Raw genomic sequence first — 15,218 nt, forward strand, 5'->3', positions numbered from 1 at the left:
ACAAGGAGATAAGGAATTATTTTGGAAAGATTTACTTTTAAGGTGCATATGAAGAGAAGAGTGGTTCACAACATTGTTGCAATGTTTTCTGGGACACAGCTATAACTTAGGGTTTAAGACATAGATCTGGGTGTTCCGGTTTGTGAAAACTTGTGAGGTTGGATAGGTGGAAGGAAAAAAGTGAAGTTAGAGAAAAAAATAGCTTCTTTGAGTTCTTTAAAAATTGGTTTATAACACTATATAAGATGTGCATGTACAATATTATATTTCATGTTCTGTATACACTACAATGTGCTCACCACTTAATACTTATTTTCTGCCCATCATCATACAGTTGACCTTTGCCCATTTCACCCTTCACCCACCCTTCTTCCTTCTGGTAACCACTACTCTGTTCTCTGTATTTCTGTTTCTTTTTGTTTTCATTTTATTTACTCATTTATTCATCTATATTCCTCATATGAATGAAACAATATGATATTTTTCTTTTTTTCTTTGCCTTATTTCGCTGAGCATACCTTCAAGATCCATCCATGTTGTCACAAATAAAAAGATTTCACCTCTTTTTTTTTAACTGAAAAGTGTTTGATTTTAGGTATGTGTGTACATGTGTATGCATATATATGTATATATATACACACCATATCTTTATCCATTCATCTGTTGATAGACACTTAGGCTGCTTCCATGTCTTGGTTATTGTAAATAATGCTGTGATGAACATGGGATACATATGCAGCTTTTAATTAGCATTTTCATATTTCTTTGATAAATACCTATAATGGCTGGACCACATGGCAGATGGCCAACAGGCACATGAAAAGATGTTCAGCATCACTAATTCTATGGGGAATATGAGTCAAAACCATAATGAGAGACACTACCTCATACCAATCAGAATGTCTATTATCAAAAAGGCAAGAGATAATAAGTGTTGGTGAGGATATGAAGAAAAGATAACCCTCATACACTGCTGGTGGGAATATAAATTGGTGGAACACTATGAAAAACAGTATGGAAATGGAGGTTACTAAAAAAACCTAAGGCTGTCTTTTTTTTTTTTTTTTTCCATTTGTAAAATCTTACCTATCAAGTCCAATCTACTGTATATTGGTTCTATGTTCTGACACTGAGTAACTCTCTAAGGATTACACTTCTCTATTAAAACCCTTCAGACAAAAAAAGGGGCTCAGTATTTATTGATATGGTCATGGATACTTATACATATTTATTTCAATTAGGATTATTTTCAATGATATATAATTCTGTTGGTGAAATATCTGAAACATAAATGTGGAAGAAAAATCATTATATCAACAAAAACTTTGGATAATTGTTTTTATCCATAGGTCTTAAGATACATGCCTAAATTCATTTTACCTCATTTGAAAAAAAATTTCCAATTTATGTTTTATGATGGAAGTAGATAAACAATAAAATTAATTACAAAATGTTCTCCTGTTTTATTACACATAAGCATTTATGAAGGATTGCTTGTCATGAAGGTTTCATAACAACTACATCTTGCTGGAAAGGACATGCCCCTCTACATTCCCACACTGACCAAGTCCTTCTCTTGCCTTGGTTTATACTTTGCCTTACTAAGCCCAATTCTGACAGGAATTATCTCTACCTACAACGTAACATGATTTCCAGCTCTATAGGTACCAACATCAATCTCCTTCACAATGGAAGATTCGTAGCACCCACTCCCGCATTTGCTTGGTCCGAGCCCCATAAATCAAAGGGTTGATCATGGGAGGCACCAAGAAGTAGAGATTGTTAATGATAATCTGTAGGTGGGGAGCCATACGATAGCCTAAAACCTGGGCCAAGACAGAAAAGATAACAGGGGAATAAAAGAGAGCAATGACACAAAGATGAGAGCCACATGTGCTGAAAGCTTTGCCCTGTGCCTCCCAAGAGGGTATCCGAAAGACAGCATGAAGGATCAGCCCATATGACAGAATGATAAAAAACAGATCAAATCCCAGATGCTACAATAACCATAAGGCCATAGACAATGTGGTCAGAGAGGTCTCCACAGGCTATGTGCACCACAGCCATGTAGGCACAGTATGAGTATGCAATGATGTGAGTTTGGAAGCTTTCCAGTCTTTTCACCAGGATGGGTGCTGGGGTCAGCACTGCCACTGCCCTTGCCAGGACAGCCAGTGCCATCTTCGCAAGCAGGCTGTTACTAAGGACAGTTGTATATCTCAGAGGGTGCCAGATAGCCACAAATCTGTCAAAAGCCATAGCCAGAAGGACCCCAGACTCCATGACATAAAATGATGGGATGAAAAACATCTGTGTGAGGCAGGCATTAAAGCTGATTTCCTTGGCATTCATCCAGAAGATGCCCAGCATGTGGGGCACAGTGACACTGACAAGAGACAGGTCAACAACTGACAGCATGGCCAAGAGGAGAAACATGGGCTCGTGAAGTCTCTTCTCCACCCTGATGATACATAAAATGGTGGCATTGCCAATGACAGCAACAACAAACACCAAGAAAAAAGGCACAGAGAACCAGACATGGGAAGATTCCAGGCCAGGAATTCCAGCCAGGACAAATATCAAGGGCTGAGGGATGGAGTTGTTGCAAGAAGACATCCCTCTCCAGACCTCCTCAAGGTCTGATTCCTAGAAAGAAAGAAAGGAGGGACATTTTGAAATCACTGCATCATTTGAAGCTAAAATGCTGGGTACTATAGTAGTTTATGGCGATAAGCAAAATTTACCAGCTAATGAACAAATAAATGTTGCAGCTAATGGAGTTAAGGAGGGAGATAATTCTCAGTTACTTTCTCTGCAGGAGAGAGAAGCAGTCTCAGGCAAAAATTCTCAATAAAAACATACCAACTCAGCTGTGTAAATTCTCCTGTTGACTTGATCCTGTTTAATATTCAATGTATATAAACTTGTAGGAGAGTTTTTTTTTTCCCCTCAGAGAACAGGACCTGAAAGGAGACCCAATATATTCATTTACAGGCATGATGTGGGGATGTGGATGAGCTAGAAAGCATGGTTTTCACTCAAGAAGTTGAATTTCATCATCCGAAGGTCCTCATTTCTTGAGACTGGCCTTCGTGCTTCAGAATTCTTCTCTGGAGTGTTTGTTTGTTTGTTTGTTTTCTTTTGACCAATAACCTAGCAAATTTGCTGATCTTACATGTGAAAAATATGGTTTTCTGGAGGAATAACTGATATTTTGAAGGACAAAGGTAGAGTAAAAAATACCTCAATAGATAATAATTTCATATTAAGATTTTATATATATATATATGTATTTATGTGTTTTTGTATAGCAACCATAATTGGATTCATTTTGATATTTGGCAAAACTAATACAATTATGTAAAGTTTAAAAATAAAATAAAATTAAATTTAAAAAAAGAAGTTAATGGTAACATATTTTTATATAAATAAGATTATATTTGTTAAATATATTAATGTACATAACAAATAGAAATACATATTTACAAATTATTTGATGATAGCTATAGGTTAAAAATCATACAATACTAAATTTCACTATTAAGGTCTGGACTTCACATTTTATTAGAAATATTCCAATTATATAATATTTAAAAGGCAATCACAGAAAAAATAGAAGCTTCAACAGACACTTAAAATACAGAGATGAAAAAGCATAACACAAAGTTGCTTTATAAAAGTACATGGCAAGGGGGAGTCGGAGGGAGGCTCTAGAGGAAGGGATATATGTATATATACAGTCCATGAAATTCTCCAAGCCAGCATACTGGAGTGGGTAGCCTATTCCTTCTGCAGCAGATCTTTCTGACCCAGGAATTGAACCGAGGTCTCCTGCACTGCAGGTCAATTCATTACTAACTGAGCGATCAGGGAAGCCCATGTATACATATAGCTGATACATACTGAGGCACAGTGGAAGCCAACACAACATTGTAGAACAACTATACCACAATAAAAAAGTACAGTAATATTAACACTGTGTCCTTTTTTTGTTTTCACAAACTTGGATTATTTGTCTTTTTGCCAATTAATTTACTCTAAATATTTAGGATCCCAAAACACAGTGGCAAAAAATACACAGCTTTTATACATCATAAATTGAGTTATGAAGCTCTAAGTATTTCATGTATCAACCACCTTTGGTAAAAGGCAAGCCACAGCCAAATGGCAGGCAGGTCTCCTAGCAGGTAACTTGGTATAGTAAACATAATACGGTCTTTAGATAAATGTGGCTGTGATACAATTTCAACCCTGCCACTGATTCTATGTGACTTGACCATAAAGTGTCCAAGGCTGTGAGCCTCTTTCCTCATCTCAAAAATGAGATGAGCTTTACCTTGCAAAACTTTTGTGAGAATTAAATCCATCATTAAATCCCAACATTGTATAAAATGCACCATGTTTCTGGCCTAATTCTTTTAATGTTTCTGTGCTCTACAAATGCAATTTTCTTCTTTTCTAATAAAGTACAAAGATTAAGTAAGATGCGCCCAAAATAAAGTCCTTTTTGCTTTGTGTTTATAAGGATAATAACTATTATAAGGATAATAACTAGTCTTGAACGGATACCAGAAGAAGGAAAACGTGATGGTCCTGATAAAATTAGTAATTTTATCCTTAATCTTTTTTTTCCCTTAGAAGTGTATTTATTTTACCATAGCTATTATCACTAGGTTCTAATGAAGTACAAATAATTTGGCAGCCTGTAAAATTCCATTTCTAAGCCATCTTTCTAAAAAAGCGTTTTAGAAAAGGTTGGAAGGGCCATAAACTTACGTTCAACCTCTGTACTTTTTTACCATCGTGTGTTTCCATAAATAACCTTTAATCAGTACTTTATGGATCCTTACCAGAAAGTCATTTCTTCCTTATCTCAGCAATCCATCTCTAATACAATAGGAGACCTCATCTGAAGGCTTGAGTACACTAGAAAGCCAGAACCCAGAAATCTAGCAGTGATAATAGAAAAGACGGTGTACTTTAAGCACCATGTCAATTTATCAGCATCCAAGAGAAGGTAATTTGAAAGTTTTCATTTTGCTTATGGCCACTGAGGTCAGCATTAAACATTTCATAGAACTGCCCCAAAGTAGCCTCTTCTAACAACTTTTCATAAATCTGTCAGGTTTGATGTGTTCAAAACAAGAACTGTGCATTCTAGGTCTCTACTCAGTGTTATTGAAAAACATCTTTTGAAAGTGCATTGGTGGTTTTAAAAGTACACAGATAAAAAAATTGAAACATACATTTTCTACGCAAAATGATATTAAAGAGTTTGCCTTTTTTAAAATTGAAGTATAGTTGATTTATATTGTTTAGTTTCAAGTGTACAGCAAAGTGATTCAGTTATATATATAACTGAATATATATAAATATTTTCAGTATATATATATATATTTTATATGTATGTATTATACTTTTATTTTATACACTTACATTTAAATGTAATATATATATATAAAATAAAATATATATATAATACTCAATATTTATTATAAAATACTGAGTATAGTCCCCCATGATTTTTTGATTCATTACCTGCTATGGGGAAAAACATATATTTAGTGTCACCAGACGTAGATACCTGGCCAAATAAAGGAGGCTAAAATATTTTTAAAGGTGCATTTTAGTTCAGTAGGGGAAAGAAACCTACCAAAAACTGAAAAGAAAAGAGAGCCCTGTGAAATTAGAAGCTCAGTATCAGTGGGAGTTTTCAGGTAGAATTTAGATGGTCATCTATCAGGAATAGTATAAATAAAAATTATCCATGTGGTGGTGGCATTAGGATATTATTTGAGCTTTAAGTACTGCCAGCAACAACTATATAAATATTAATCTGAGTAAAGGAAGCATAAATTTAGATTTAAAAATTAGGAAGATACTACTTATTATTTTCTAATGAATGTCATTGGGCAATCTAAAGATTACAGATCTCAACCATAACTGTACAAGGGTTAGTGACTATGGTATTTAGATGAAAAGATTTGAGAATCTCTTTATCCTATATGACTTTGTGCATCTCAGGATTTTCTACTCTTTTCCCGCCCCGTTTTTCTCTCTTTTCCTAGCATAGTACCTGTAGATGGTTGAGAATTTGGTCATAGGGGGACTGGGACCAGCAAAGCCACTGTCCTCTTGAGGTGTGAGGAAGATCTGTTGATGTCCAGAACAAGGCGACCGTCTGAGCTAGAGGCAGATTTATGCTGGTTTGTCCTGGCCCTCCTGAGTCCTTAGTGGTCTCTCTGTTAAGCAAGGGACATTATTTAGCTTTGCTATTCTGGAGAACAAATCCTAGAGCCAATTAGTGAGGAGAGTACAGATGGATAAGAATTGTTCAGGAGCACTGTGAAACTAATTGCTGATGTGTTGTGGCATGTGGTATGGTATGGTTTAGGAAGCCCAGGGAGGAGTAAGGATTGAAGAATTATTTAGAATGAAAATTAAAGAACACCTGGGGCAACAATAGGCAGGGCCAAATGCAACTATAATTATATATAAATTACTATGGCTTGCTTCAAAACCAACAGTTTAAATCATTTTAATTTCCAGTGGCACTGGGACCTCCACAGACAAAACTGAAACTGAAATTAGAAGTCTTGATTCCCTAGATACAAAAGGGATCCATAAAATTCTGGCAAAAAAGTATGCAGTAAATAAAATATTTAATTGACTAAATTAAGAACATTGTTTGGTAAATGAGATATGTAAAAAGAAAAATAACATAGAAAAGTAGATTCAAGTAGAAGAAAGAGATGAGCTTTATTAAAAAAATGCACAATACTAGGTTTAGGAGAGACTGAGTTTCAGAAAAACTCTTGGCAGAAGTCAAAAGCTCAACTTGAGAGTAAATATAAAAGCGGAGGAAATTGCTAACAACTATTTTGTTGCAGGATGTAGTCAAATGTAAATATCCTGGAGACAATGACTGGGGCGCTGTTTGTTCACTATTTCCCCACTGCCTGGCAAATTGCATAAGTCTTCAAATATTTTTTAAATCAGTTAATGCACCACACACACACACACAAAGACACATAAATACACAAAGGTTCTTCATTAATCATCCACTCTATAAACTTCAGGCTTAGGGTAAGCAACAGTCATAAAATGTGTGAGCTTGTCAAAGTCTTCATCAAGCCAAGTCCTAAAGTATATTCGGGGTACTCAAATCAGTTTAATTCTTTTCATCATGATGACCATTAACATGGATCAAGTTATCATCATATTGTCCTTGAAAACTTTATAAACGCCTAAAAGTTTTTCTCAAGTCATTCCTTCTACTCTCTCTCAATCCATTTTCTTCATTGCAGCCACAATGATCATTTTAAAACACAAACCTGATTATGTCACTCCCGTGCATAAAATTTCCATTGTCTTCCTTTTGTTTTTAGGATAAAATTGTGAATTCTCAGCATGCCTACCTCATGCTCTCATGAAACTCTCTTAGCTGTCCTCAGCACTCTTCATTCCACTCTGTACTGCATCCCATGAATGGACCTCCTTCAGTTCTTCAAATGTAAGATGAATCTGCCTATCTAAATATTTATCTTAAAGTCTACCTTAAATCCACACATGTTCACATATACTGTTCTCTCTTTCTTTAACACCACCCCAACATTTTCTCTTGCTTCCCTCAGTTAGTTATCTCCCATTCAAACTCACATAAATGTCTTATTAAAGGAAACTTTCCTTGATTCCCTGCTAAATTGCTTCAATCATGTCTGACTCTGTGTGACCCCATAGACCGCAGCCCACCAGGCTCCCCAGCCCCTGGGATTCTCCAGGCAAGAACACTGGAGTGGGTTTCCATTTCCTTCTCCAATGCATGAAAGTGAAAAGTGAAAGTGAAGTCGCTCAGTCGTGTCCGACTCTTAGCAACCCCATGGACTGCAGCCTACCAGGCTCCTCTGTCCATGGGATTTTCCAGGCAAGAGTACTGGAGTGGGGTGCCATTGCCTTCTCCAGACCAGATCAAAACTGATGTTAGTTGCCTTTATAAAAATCCATGTTTCTACTTGATAGCACTTGATATCCAATGCAGCTATGCATTTGAACATTACTTACTTAAGTCATGTCACCTCAACCAGAATATAAACTCCCTGACATATGGATTTCTTTTTTGCTCACCTCTCATTAGGATCTATCACAACCTGGCACATTTTAGCTACTCCATAAATATTCTTTTGTTGTATGAATATATGAATAAGATGTATATCTTCTCCCCATTGACTAGAATTTAATGCAGGGATCCTGGCTGTATAATTGTGTGGTTGTTATTATCTTATAGACACATGCCCCAGGAAACAAACTCACTCAGAAAGACAGTAAGGATAGTGGAGTACAGTTTATTACACCGATGGGTCCAAGGCAGAGTTTCCTCTTTAGCCAGGGACCCCGATTGACTTTTGTGAAAACCTTATATACTTTAAGTGTACTGCGCAAGCCCACATCCCCAAATTCCTTAAACCTAGGCTGGAAAGTGTTAAAGGGAGATTCAATCAGGTTACAGCCATGATTCATAATCAGAAGGGTCAGCTGGTTATATATTATAGCCTACACCAATGGGAGCCATAAAGATTACAAAGGTGATTGACTATATAGGAGATTATTACATTCTTTTTGGCGACTGGAAATCTTGGTATGGAATCTGGTGTTGATCAGTCCAGGAGGCCAGTTTGGCCATAGGTATGCTGTCCCCATGGCTACCAGGCATGTAGTCCAAAGTTCACTGAAAGTGCAAGATGGAATTTCCTTCTTTTTCAAGATGGAGTCAGTTCGGCCTGTTCCTTTCCTCTTTCAATTATCGTTGACCATCTGCAATTTGAGAGCCATTGGTAGATAACCTATAAAAGCTAACTGTTTAGTTCATATGTCCCAATCTAACATATAAACAATCTTGTTTAACATATAAGAAATATATTACCTTGTCAGGAAATATTTTTTAATTAGATTCAATGATCCATTACACTATAAAATTTAATTAAAAAAAATACAACTTGAAGGTCCAGACTTTGAAATTTACCTTCTGGAAACATCCAACATAATCACAAACATTCTTAAAGATTAAATTTCCCTAGAGATTCTCTTAAGCCTGGGAGAGATCCCTTTGTCATTGAATTTTTCTCCATTATCTTACAAAAATATCATTAAAACCTATCTTTATGTTTTTAATTCAGTACTTTAATTATAACTATCACAAAACTAGGAGCTCTGAAACATGACAAGTGAATTCCACATCTTATGGCTTCATTGATGAAGAAGCATTCATTGAACACACCTGTTCATAGGATACTGAGAGGTGTTAGAGATAAAAAGTAAATAAAGGATAGTCTTTAACCATGGGATTAACTACTTGCATTTTTTTTTAAATATATACTTCACCACTTTATCAACAGGTGATGTTGAGAAAATTACTTAATCTAAGTCTAAATTCCTCATTTGTGAAATCAGACTAACATTCTGATGATTATAGTGATAATTATATAATTCTAATTACATATATGTGTGCAAACGTAAATATATATTAATATTATATAAATATTAATAGAATATTAATAATATGTTATATATATATATTTATTGCAGTTTTTTTAGGTGCTAAATTGTGTCGGACTCTTTTACAACCACATGAACTGTAGCCCACCAGGCTCCTCTGTCCATGGGATTTCCCAGGCAAGAATACTGGAGTGGGTTGCCATTTCCTTCTCCAAGCGATCTTCCTGACCCAGAAATCGAACCCACATCTCTTGTATTTTTACCCCTGAGCCATTAGGGAAGTGTGTGTGTGTGTGTGTGTGTGTGTGTGTGTGTATGTATATATACATATATTTAAATGAGACATATATGTCTCACAAAGTCAGGCATTCAATATACAAAATTATACAAGTCTGTATAATTCACAATGTTAACTAACGTATGTTTATTGAAAGCTTACTGTGTGGTATTATTTAATGTATCTTACATGCTTTCACTCATCCAATCCTTAAAACTTTATGGAGAAGGCAATGTCATGATCCTGTTTTATTATGAAAACAAAGCCCAGAAAGTTTTAGCAAAGTGTCTGGGTATATGAAGATAGCAAGTGGTAAAGCTGAAACATGAACCCAGGCCCTCTCATTCTAGAGTCAGTGCATTTAACCTCCACGATACTGTAAGTTGAAGTGGCAAAAGTACAACATATCATTTCATTTTTTACAATAATGACAGGGAGAATTTCTGTTTAGTTTGAGTCAAGGAAACAATCTTTCTGAGGACTTTAAACACAAGCTGTATCTTGAAGGATAACTGAATCCTCTCCAGGTAAGAAGTAGGATGGGACAGAGAGAAACATTCTCTCCAGAGAGAAATAGGATGGGACAGAGAAGCAAAAACACAAAGATATGACAAAAGCTACTGTTTGAATAAAAGTGAGAATTTTAATGAACAGTATAAGGAGTATACGCGATATATAAGAAGGATAAAAGAAACAGTAGAAAAGGTAATTCATAAAGCTCTGCTTTGCCATCCTGGAGCTTCCATGGGTCTGACACAATTACTCGCTTGTTTTAAATTGTTAGGAGGGTAACTATGGTCTCAATGTAGAGAATGTACTGAACATAGTAATCAAAAGTTAGTTCCTTGAAGATATCAGTGGAAACTGTTGAAATGTTATAATGGAAATGATAAAAGTTTAAACAATGGCACTTAATAGAGTCAAAGAGGAATGGAGAGGAATAGAGAACTTAGATGTTAACCTCTATGAAGCTCTGAGACTAAAGAGATGGCAAATAGTGAGAAAAGAAAAAAAGTACAAATAATACTTTAGTAGTAAATCACACAGAGAAACCAGGTCAGGGAAGTTCAGCATGTAACTCTAAGTACCTCTGTTACCAAACCAAACTCGAGTCAGCTTACACACAAGCAGTAAAGCCAATCTACAGACACCAGGTTGTGGAGAAGAAAGCATTTATTTTAGGGCACCAAACAGGAGTCTGGGATAGTTAACGTTCAAAACTCCCCAGTGGGTTTCTGCAGACCATTTTCAAAGGCAAGATGAGGGAAAGGAGCTGCAGGGATTTTGGTTAGCTCATGAGCAATTCTCTCACTACTTGATGGTGAGGTAACAGGGCAGTGTCACAAGGGTTAACATTATCAGTCCTCAGGCTCTGGTAGGTCTGGAGGCTAATACCTGTGGTCATCAAGTAGTTAATTTCTTCCATTTGGTGGGGGTTTTAACATCAGCAAAGCAATTCAGGAAATGTGCATTAGACACTGTTATCTAGGTACTTCTGAGAGGATCTAAAGTAGAGGGTATGGGGGAAGGGTCTACCCCAGAAGGCCCCACAAGGTACTGCTCAGTTACACCTCTAGAGTAATTTCCACTTTTTTCTGTAAGCCAAGAAGTGAAGGAATGAAAAGTAACAAATATTTGATTTTTTCTAGTAAAATATTTATATTCCTTTTAATAATTTCATTTTCAATGTCAGCAGTAGCATAATCACTACAAATTTAAATTGAGTTATTTGTAATAATAGACTTCATCTCTGAACAAGGACTTGTTACATATAAATACCAGCATACCTGAATCTAGCTCAGTGGGCTGCCAATGCCCTGGGCAAACTCCCAAGTATGTAACATCAAACATAAAGCAATTTTGTTTTCAGGATAAAGGTTTAGAAATCCCATGTTGGTTCAGGTAACAAAATAATTGCAGACACATGTTACTCTTGGTGGAGAGAGAATACTCTATGATCAATACAATGCTTACAGATCTGTGGACTTGATTATTTATAGCAGTTTTGAACTTTTCCACATTTCTATTTGACAGCTTGTCCAGTTTGTCAATTTGTAGGAATAAAACACAATTACTTGTTGTATTCAGAGGACATCAACCCTGATATATTGCCTCTTCTATGGATATTTACAGTCATTGGAAAAGACTCTGATGCTGGGAGGGATTGGGGGCAGGAGGAGAAGGGGACAACAGAGGATGAGATGGCTGGATGGCATCACTGACTCAATGAACATGAGTCTGAGTGAACTCCGTGAGTTGGTGATGGACAGGGAGGCCTGGCATGCTGCGATTCATGGGGTTGCGAAGAGTCGGACACAACTGAGTGACTGAACTGAACTGAACTGATACTTTATGTGGAATTCTTTGAGGTTCTCATGGATTTCCTTCCTTTTAAAATCATTCCCTATTTGAAAATAAACTACTACCCCAGTTAACACCATAAATGATCACTAGCAACATAAAAAGAAGAGAGTCCCTTTAAGTTCATCAGGTTCTAAGTAAGCTCCCCAAAATTCAAAGGCACACAGAATATATTAAGTGTACTAGTTTAATTAGAATTGAGAAATTTCTATCATGTATGGTCATTCTTCCCCATTAAAATCTGATAAGATGTCTGATACTAGTGGAAAAGGCATCATGTCATGAAAAAGGGATAAGTCATTTATATTCTTCCCTCCTTATTCTTACACCATCTGTGCAAACAATTTCAGTATAATCAAGCAACCTTTACCCTTAGAGAACTAAGAACATGGTCTCGAATTTTCTTGGTCCTTATACCATAAACAATGGGGTTAAGAAAAGGTGGTACCAGCAGGTATATATTGGCAATGAAGATATGAATATGGGGGGCCACACTGTGGCCAAAACGGTGAGTGAGGAAGGTAAAGACAGCTGTGGAGTAGAAAACGAGAATGACACAGACATGGGAGACACAAGTGCCTAGGGCTTTAAGACTTGCTTCCCGCGATGGAAGATGAAAGACTGCACGAAGGATTAGGACATAAGACACAACAATGAATAACCCATCACAGGAACCAATGACAAAGGCCATACTGAGGCTGTAACGCTTGGTGGGCCCTGTGTCTACACACGCCAGCTTCACCACAGCCATGAACTCACAGTAGGTGTGGGCAATGATTCGAGTCCTGCAGTAGGGCAGCTGTCTGAGCAGGACAGGATGTGGGGAAAAGAAGGCCACTCCCCGCAGTACCACAGAAGCTCCCATTTTAGCGATGCGAGTGTGGGTGAGAATGGTGGTGTGGCGCAGTGGATGGCAAATGGCCACATAACGGTCAATGGCCATGGACAAAAAGAAGCCTGATTCCATAGCAGTAAAACTATGAATGAAGAACATTTGGGTCAGGCAGGCATCAAAGGCAATGTCATGGGCTCCAAGCCAGAAGAGACAGAGCATGCGGGGCAGTGTAGACGTGGAGAGGACCAGGTCAGTGACTGAGAGCATGCACAGAAAGAGAAACATAGGCTTGTGGAGGCTTCGCTCTGTCCTCACCACGGCCAGAATGGTCACATTCCCCACCACCGCCACCACATACATGGAGCAGAAGGGAATCCCAATCCAGACATGCAGGTGCTCCAGTCCTGGGATGCCCATCAGCGAGAAGGTGACAGGAGAGGGATGAGAAGTGTTGAGAGGAGGCATGATGGTTTTTTCTTTGATTTTTATCAGTTCTTCTAAAGATAAAGTTGCCATGCCAAGATGATCACAACCAGAAGGTGGAAATATGGGAGATTTAGTTGAGGACGACCCTTAATGATCTGTTTCTAAAACAATTCAAATTCATAACCACATGAATTTTAATTCACTAGGATCAGAGAAATAAAATGTGTAATATCATACCAAATACTGTGTTTGCAAATACATAAAGATCATTCATGTGTCACTGCATATTTTCATAGGTGCATATAGGTCATCTTATCCATTTATTTCCAACAAAAGGTTTCTCTATTTATTTAATTCAACAACTATTTGTTAAGCAGTTACTGTGTAACAAGCCATGTCCTAGGCACTGGGAATAAAGTAACACACATCAGACATTCTTCTCAAGGAGATTACACTCTACTAGAAAAACATCACAATAGGATGGTGATAAAAAATTTATGTAAGCTGATATCTAAATTTTGGAGCTCACACTCTATCTAGGATATCAGACATTCTTGGAATGGAAATAGCAAGAAAAATTACTGTGAAGCAGGAGCAAACAGACAAGAATGTCAGTGGTGGGAACTTAAAAATCAAAAGAGAAAGCAGGAGGCGATGAAGGCAATTTTTCCACATCAATGACTTAATCTTCACTTCCCCACTGTCCATTTTAGCAAAACATCAATTTTATAAGTGACTGTGTTGAGAATATTCTAAAATTATCTGCTTCAGTTTCCTCTGTAAAACCTTTATGAAAGACATTTTATTTTCCAATGATTATATGGTTCCAAATTTGTTGTAGATAACCTGACTTGGTGTATTTTCATCTGTCACTCGTAAGTTCTCCATACCACCAGTTCCATAGGATTTATATTTCCTTTCCACTCCTTCCTGTGATAGTTGCCTGAAAATTATATTGCTAACATATTCACACTTTTCCAAATGCAGTATCACAATGTGAAAACTGCACAGTTAATATTTAAACTATGGATTTATGACTTGATAAAGTGGAGTCTAAGAAGAGCATGCTCAGATTCCCCAAGGTGAATAATACAAGATATTATTCCTCAGAATGCAGAAGTATCTTCCAAAGCCATCTTGGGTTTTGACTTCCCTCTTCAAGCTGATTTTATGTCAGTGATAAACAGAAACTATGTTCTTTGGAGCAAGACTTAGAAAAGTCCTCCTTAATCTCTCAATCAGTATTTCTCTCAAGTGAGAAGACTTTCCATGGCTGTAATTCATTAAGTGGAGACACTGTAAAACTTTTTGGGAGTTATTGAAAATTCTTGTTTCACTAGAAGACTGCATAACCCACAGCCTAGGTGATTTAAGTAGTAGAAATAAACAATCTGCACCTCCTGTTTTAAGATAAAGAAAGATAAAATGCAGGCAATCAAGCTTCTGGAGTTACACATTAAACCTGGATAACTAAAAATTCACAGGGCTACATGCAATAAAAATGTGATATCAGTTGGAGTATTTCCAAATGAGAGAATGATCTTGACACCTTTGGGTTGGCTTCTTAAATGACAATAATATATCCCATACCTCTGGATCTCATTTGTCACACTGCCTATGTGTCTAATATGAAGCATGGTGTATTATGATGTCAGATTTTTCCTGTTTTTTTCTACTGTATACCCTTTAAATAAAGACATTATTATATGTTATTTGGAAAAAATATAAACAAGGACTATAAATATATATATACATATGTGAATATATACGTATATGTGTATGTGTGTGCTACGTCACTTCAGTCATGTCCAACTCTGTGCCACCCTA

At 36.7% G+C, this 15,218-nt stretch overlaps 1 protein-coding gene and 1 pseudogene across 1 annotated transcript; both read right to left on the minus strand.

Annotated features, from left to right (window-relative positions):
• OR52AD2P (olfactory receptor family 52 subfamily AD member 2, pseudogene) lies at positions 1,674 to 2,616 on the minus strand (annotated as a pseudogene).
• OR52S22 (olfactory receptor family 52 subfamily S member 22) lies at positions 12,486 to 13,430 on the minus strand. The gene has a single exon (NM_001206667.1). It carries the CDS (start codon positions 13,428 to 13,430, stop codon positions 12,486 to 12,488), a length of 945 nt encoding a protein of 314 aa, NP_001193596.1.
• Positions 13,431 to 15,218: the final 1,788 nt, after the last annotated feature.

This window comes from Bos taurus, chromosome 15, assembly GCF_002263795.3.
Source record: "Bos taurus isolate L1 Dominette 01449 registration number 42190680 breed Hereford chromosome 15, ARS-UCD2.0, whole genome shotgun sequence".
NCBI lineage: Eukaryota > Metazoa > Chordata > Mammalia > Artiodactyla > Bovidae > Bos > Bos taurus.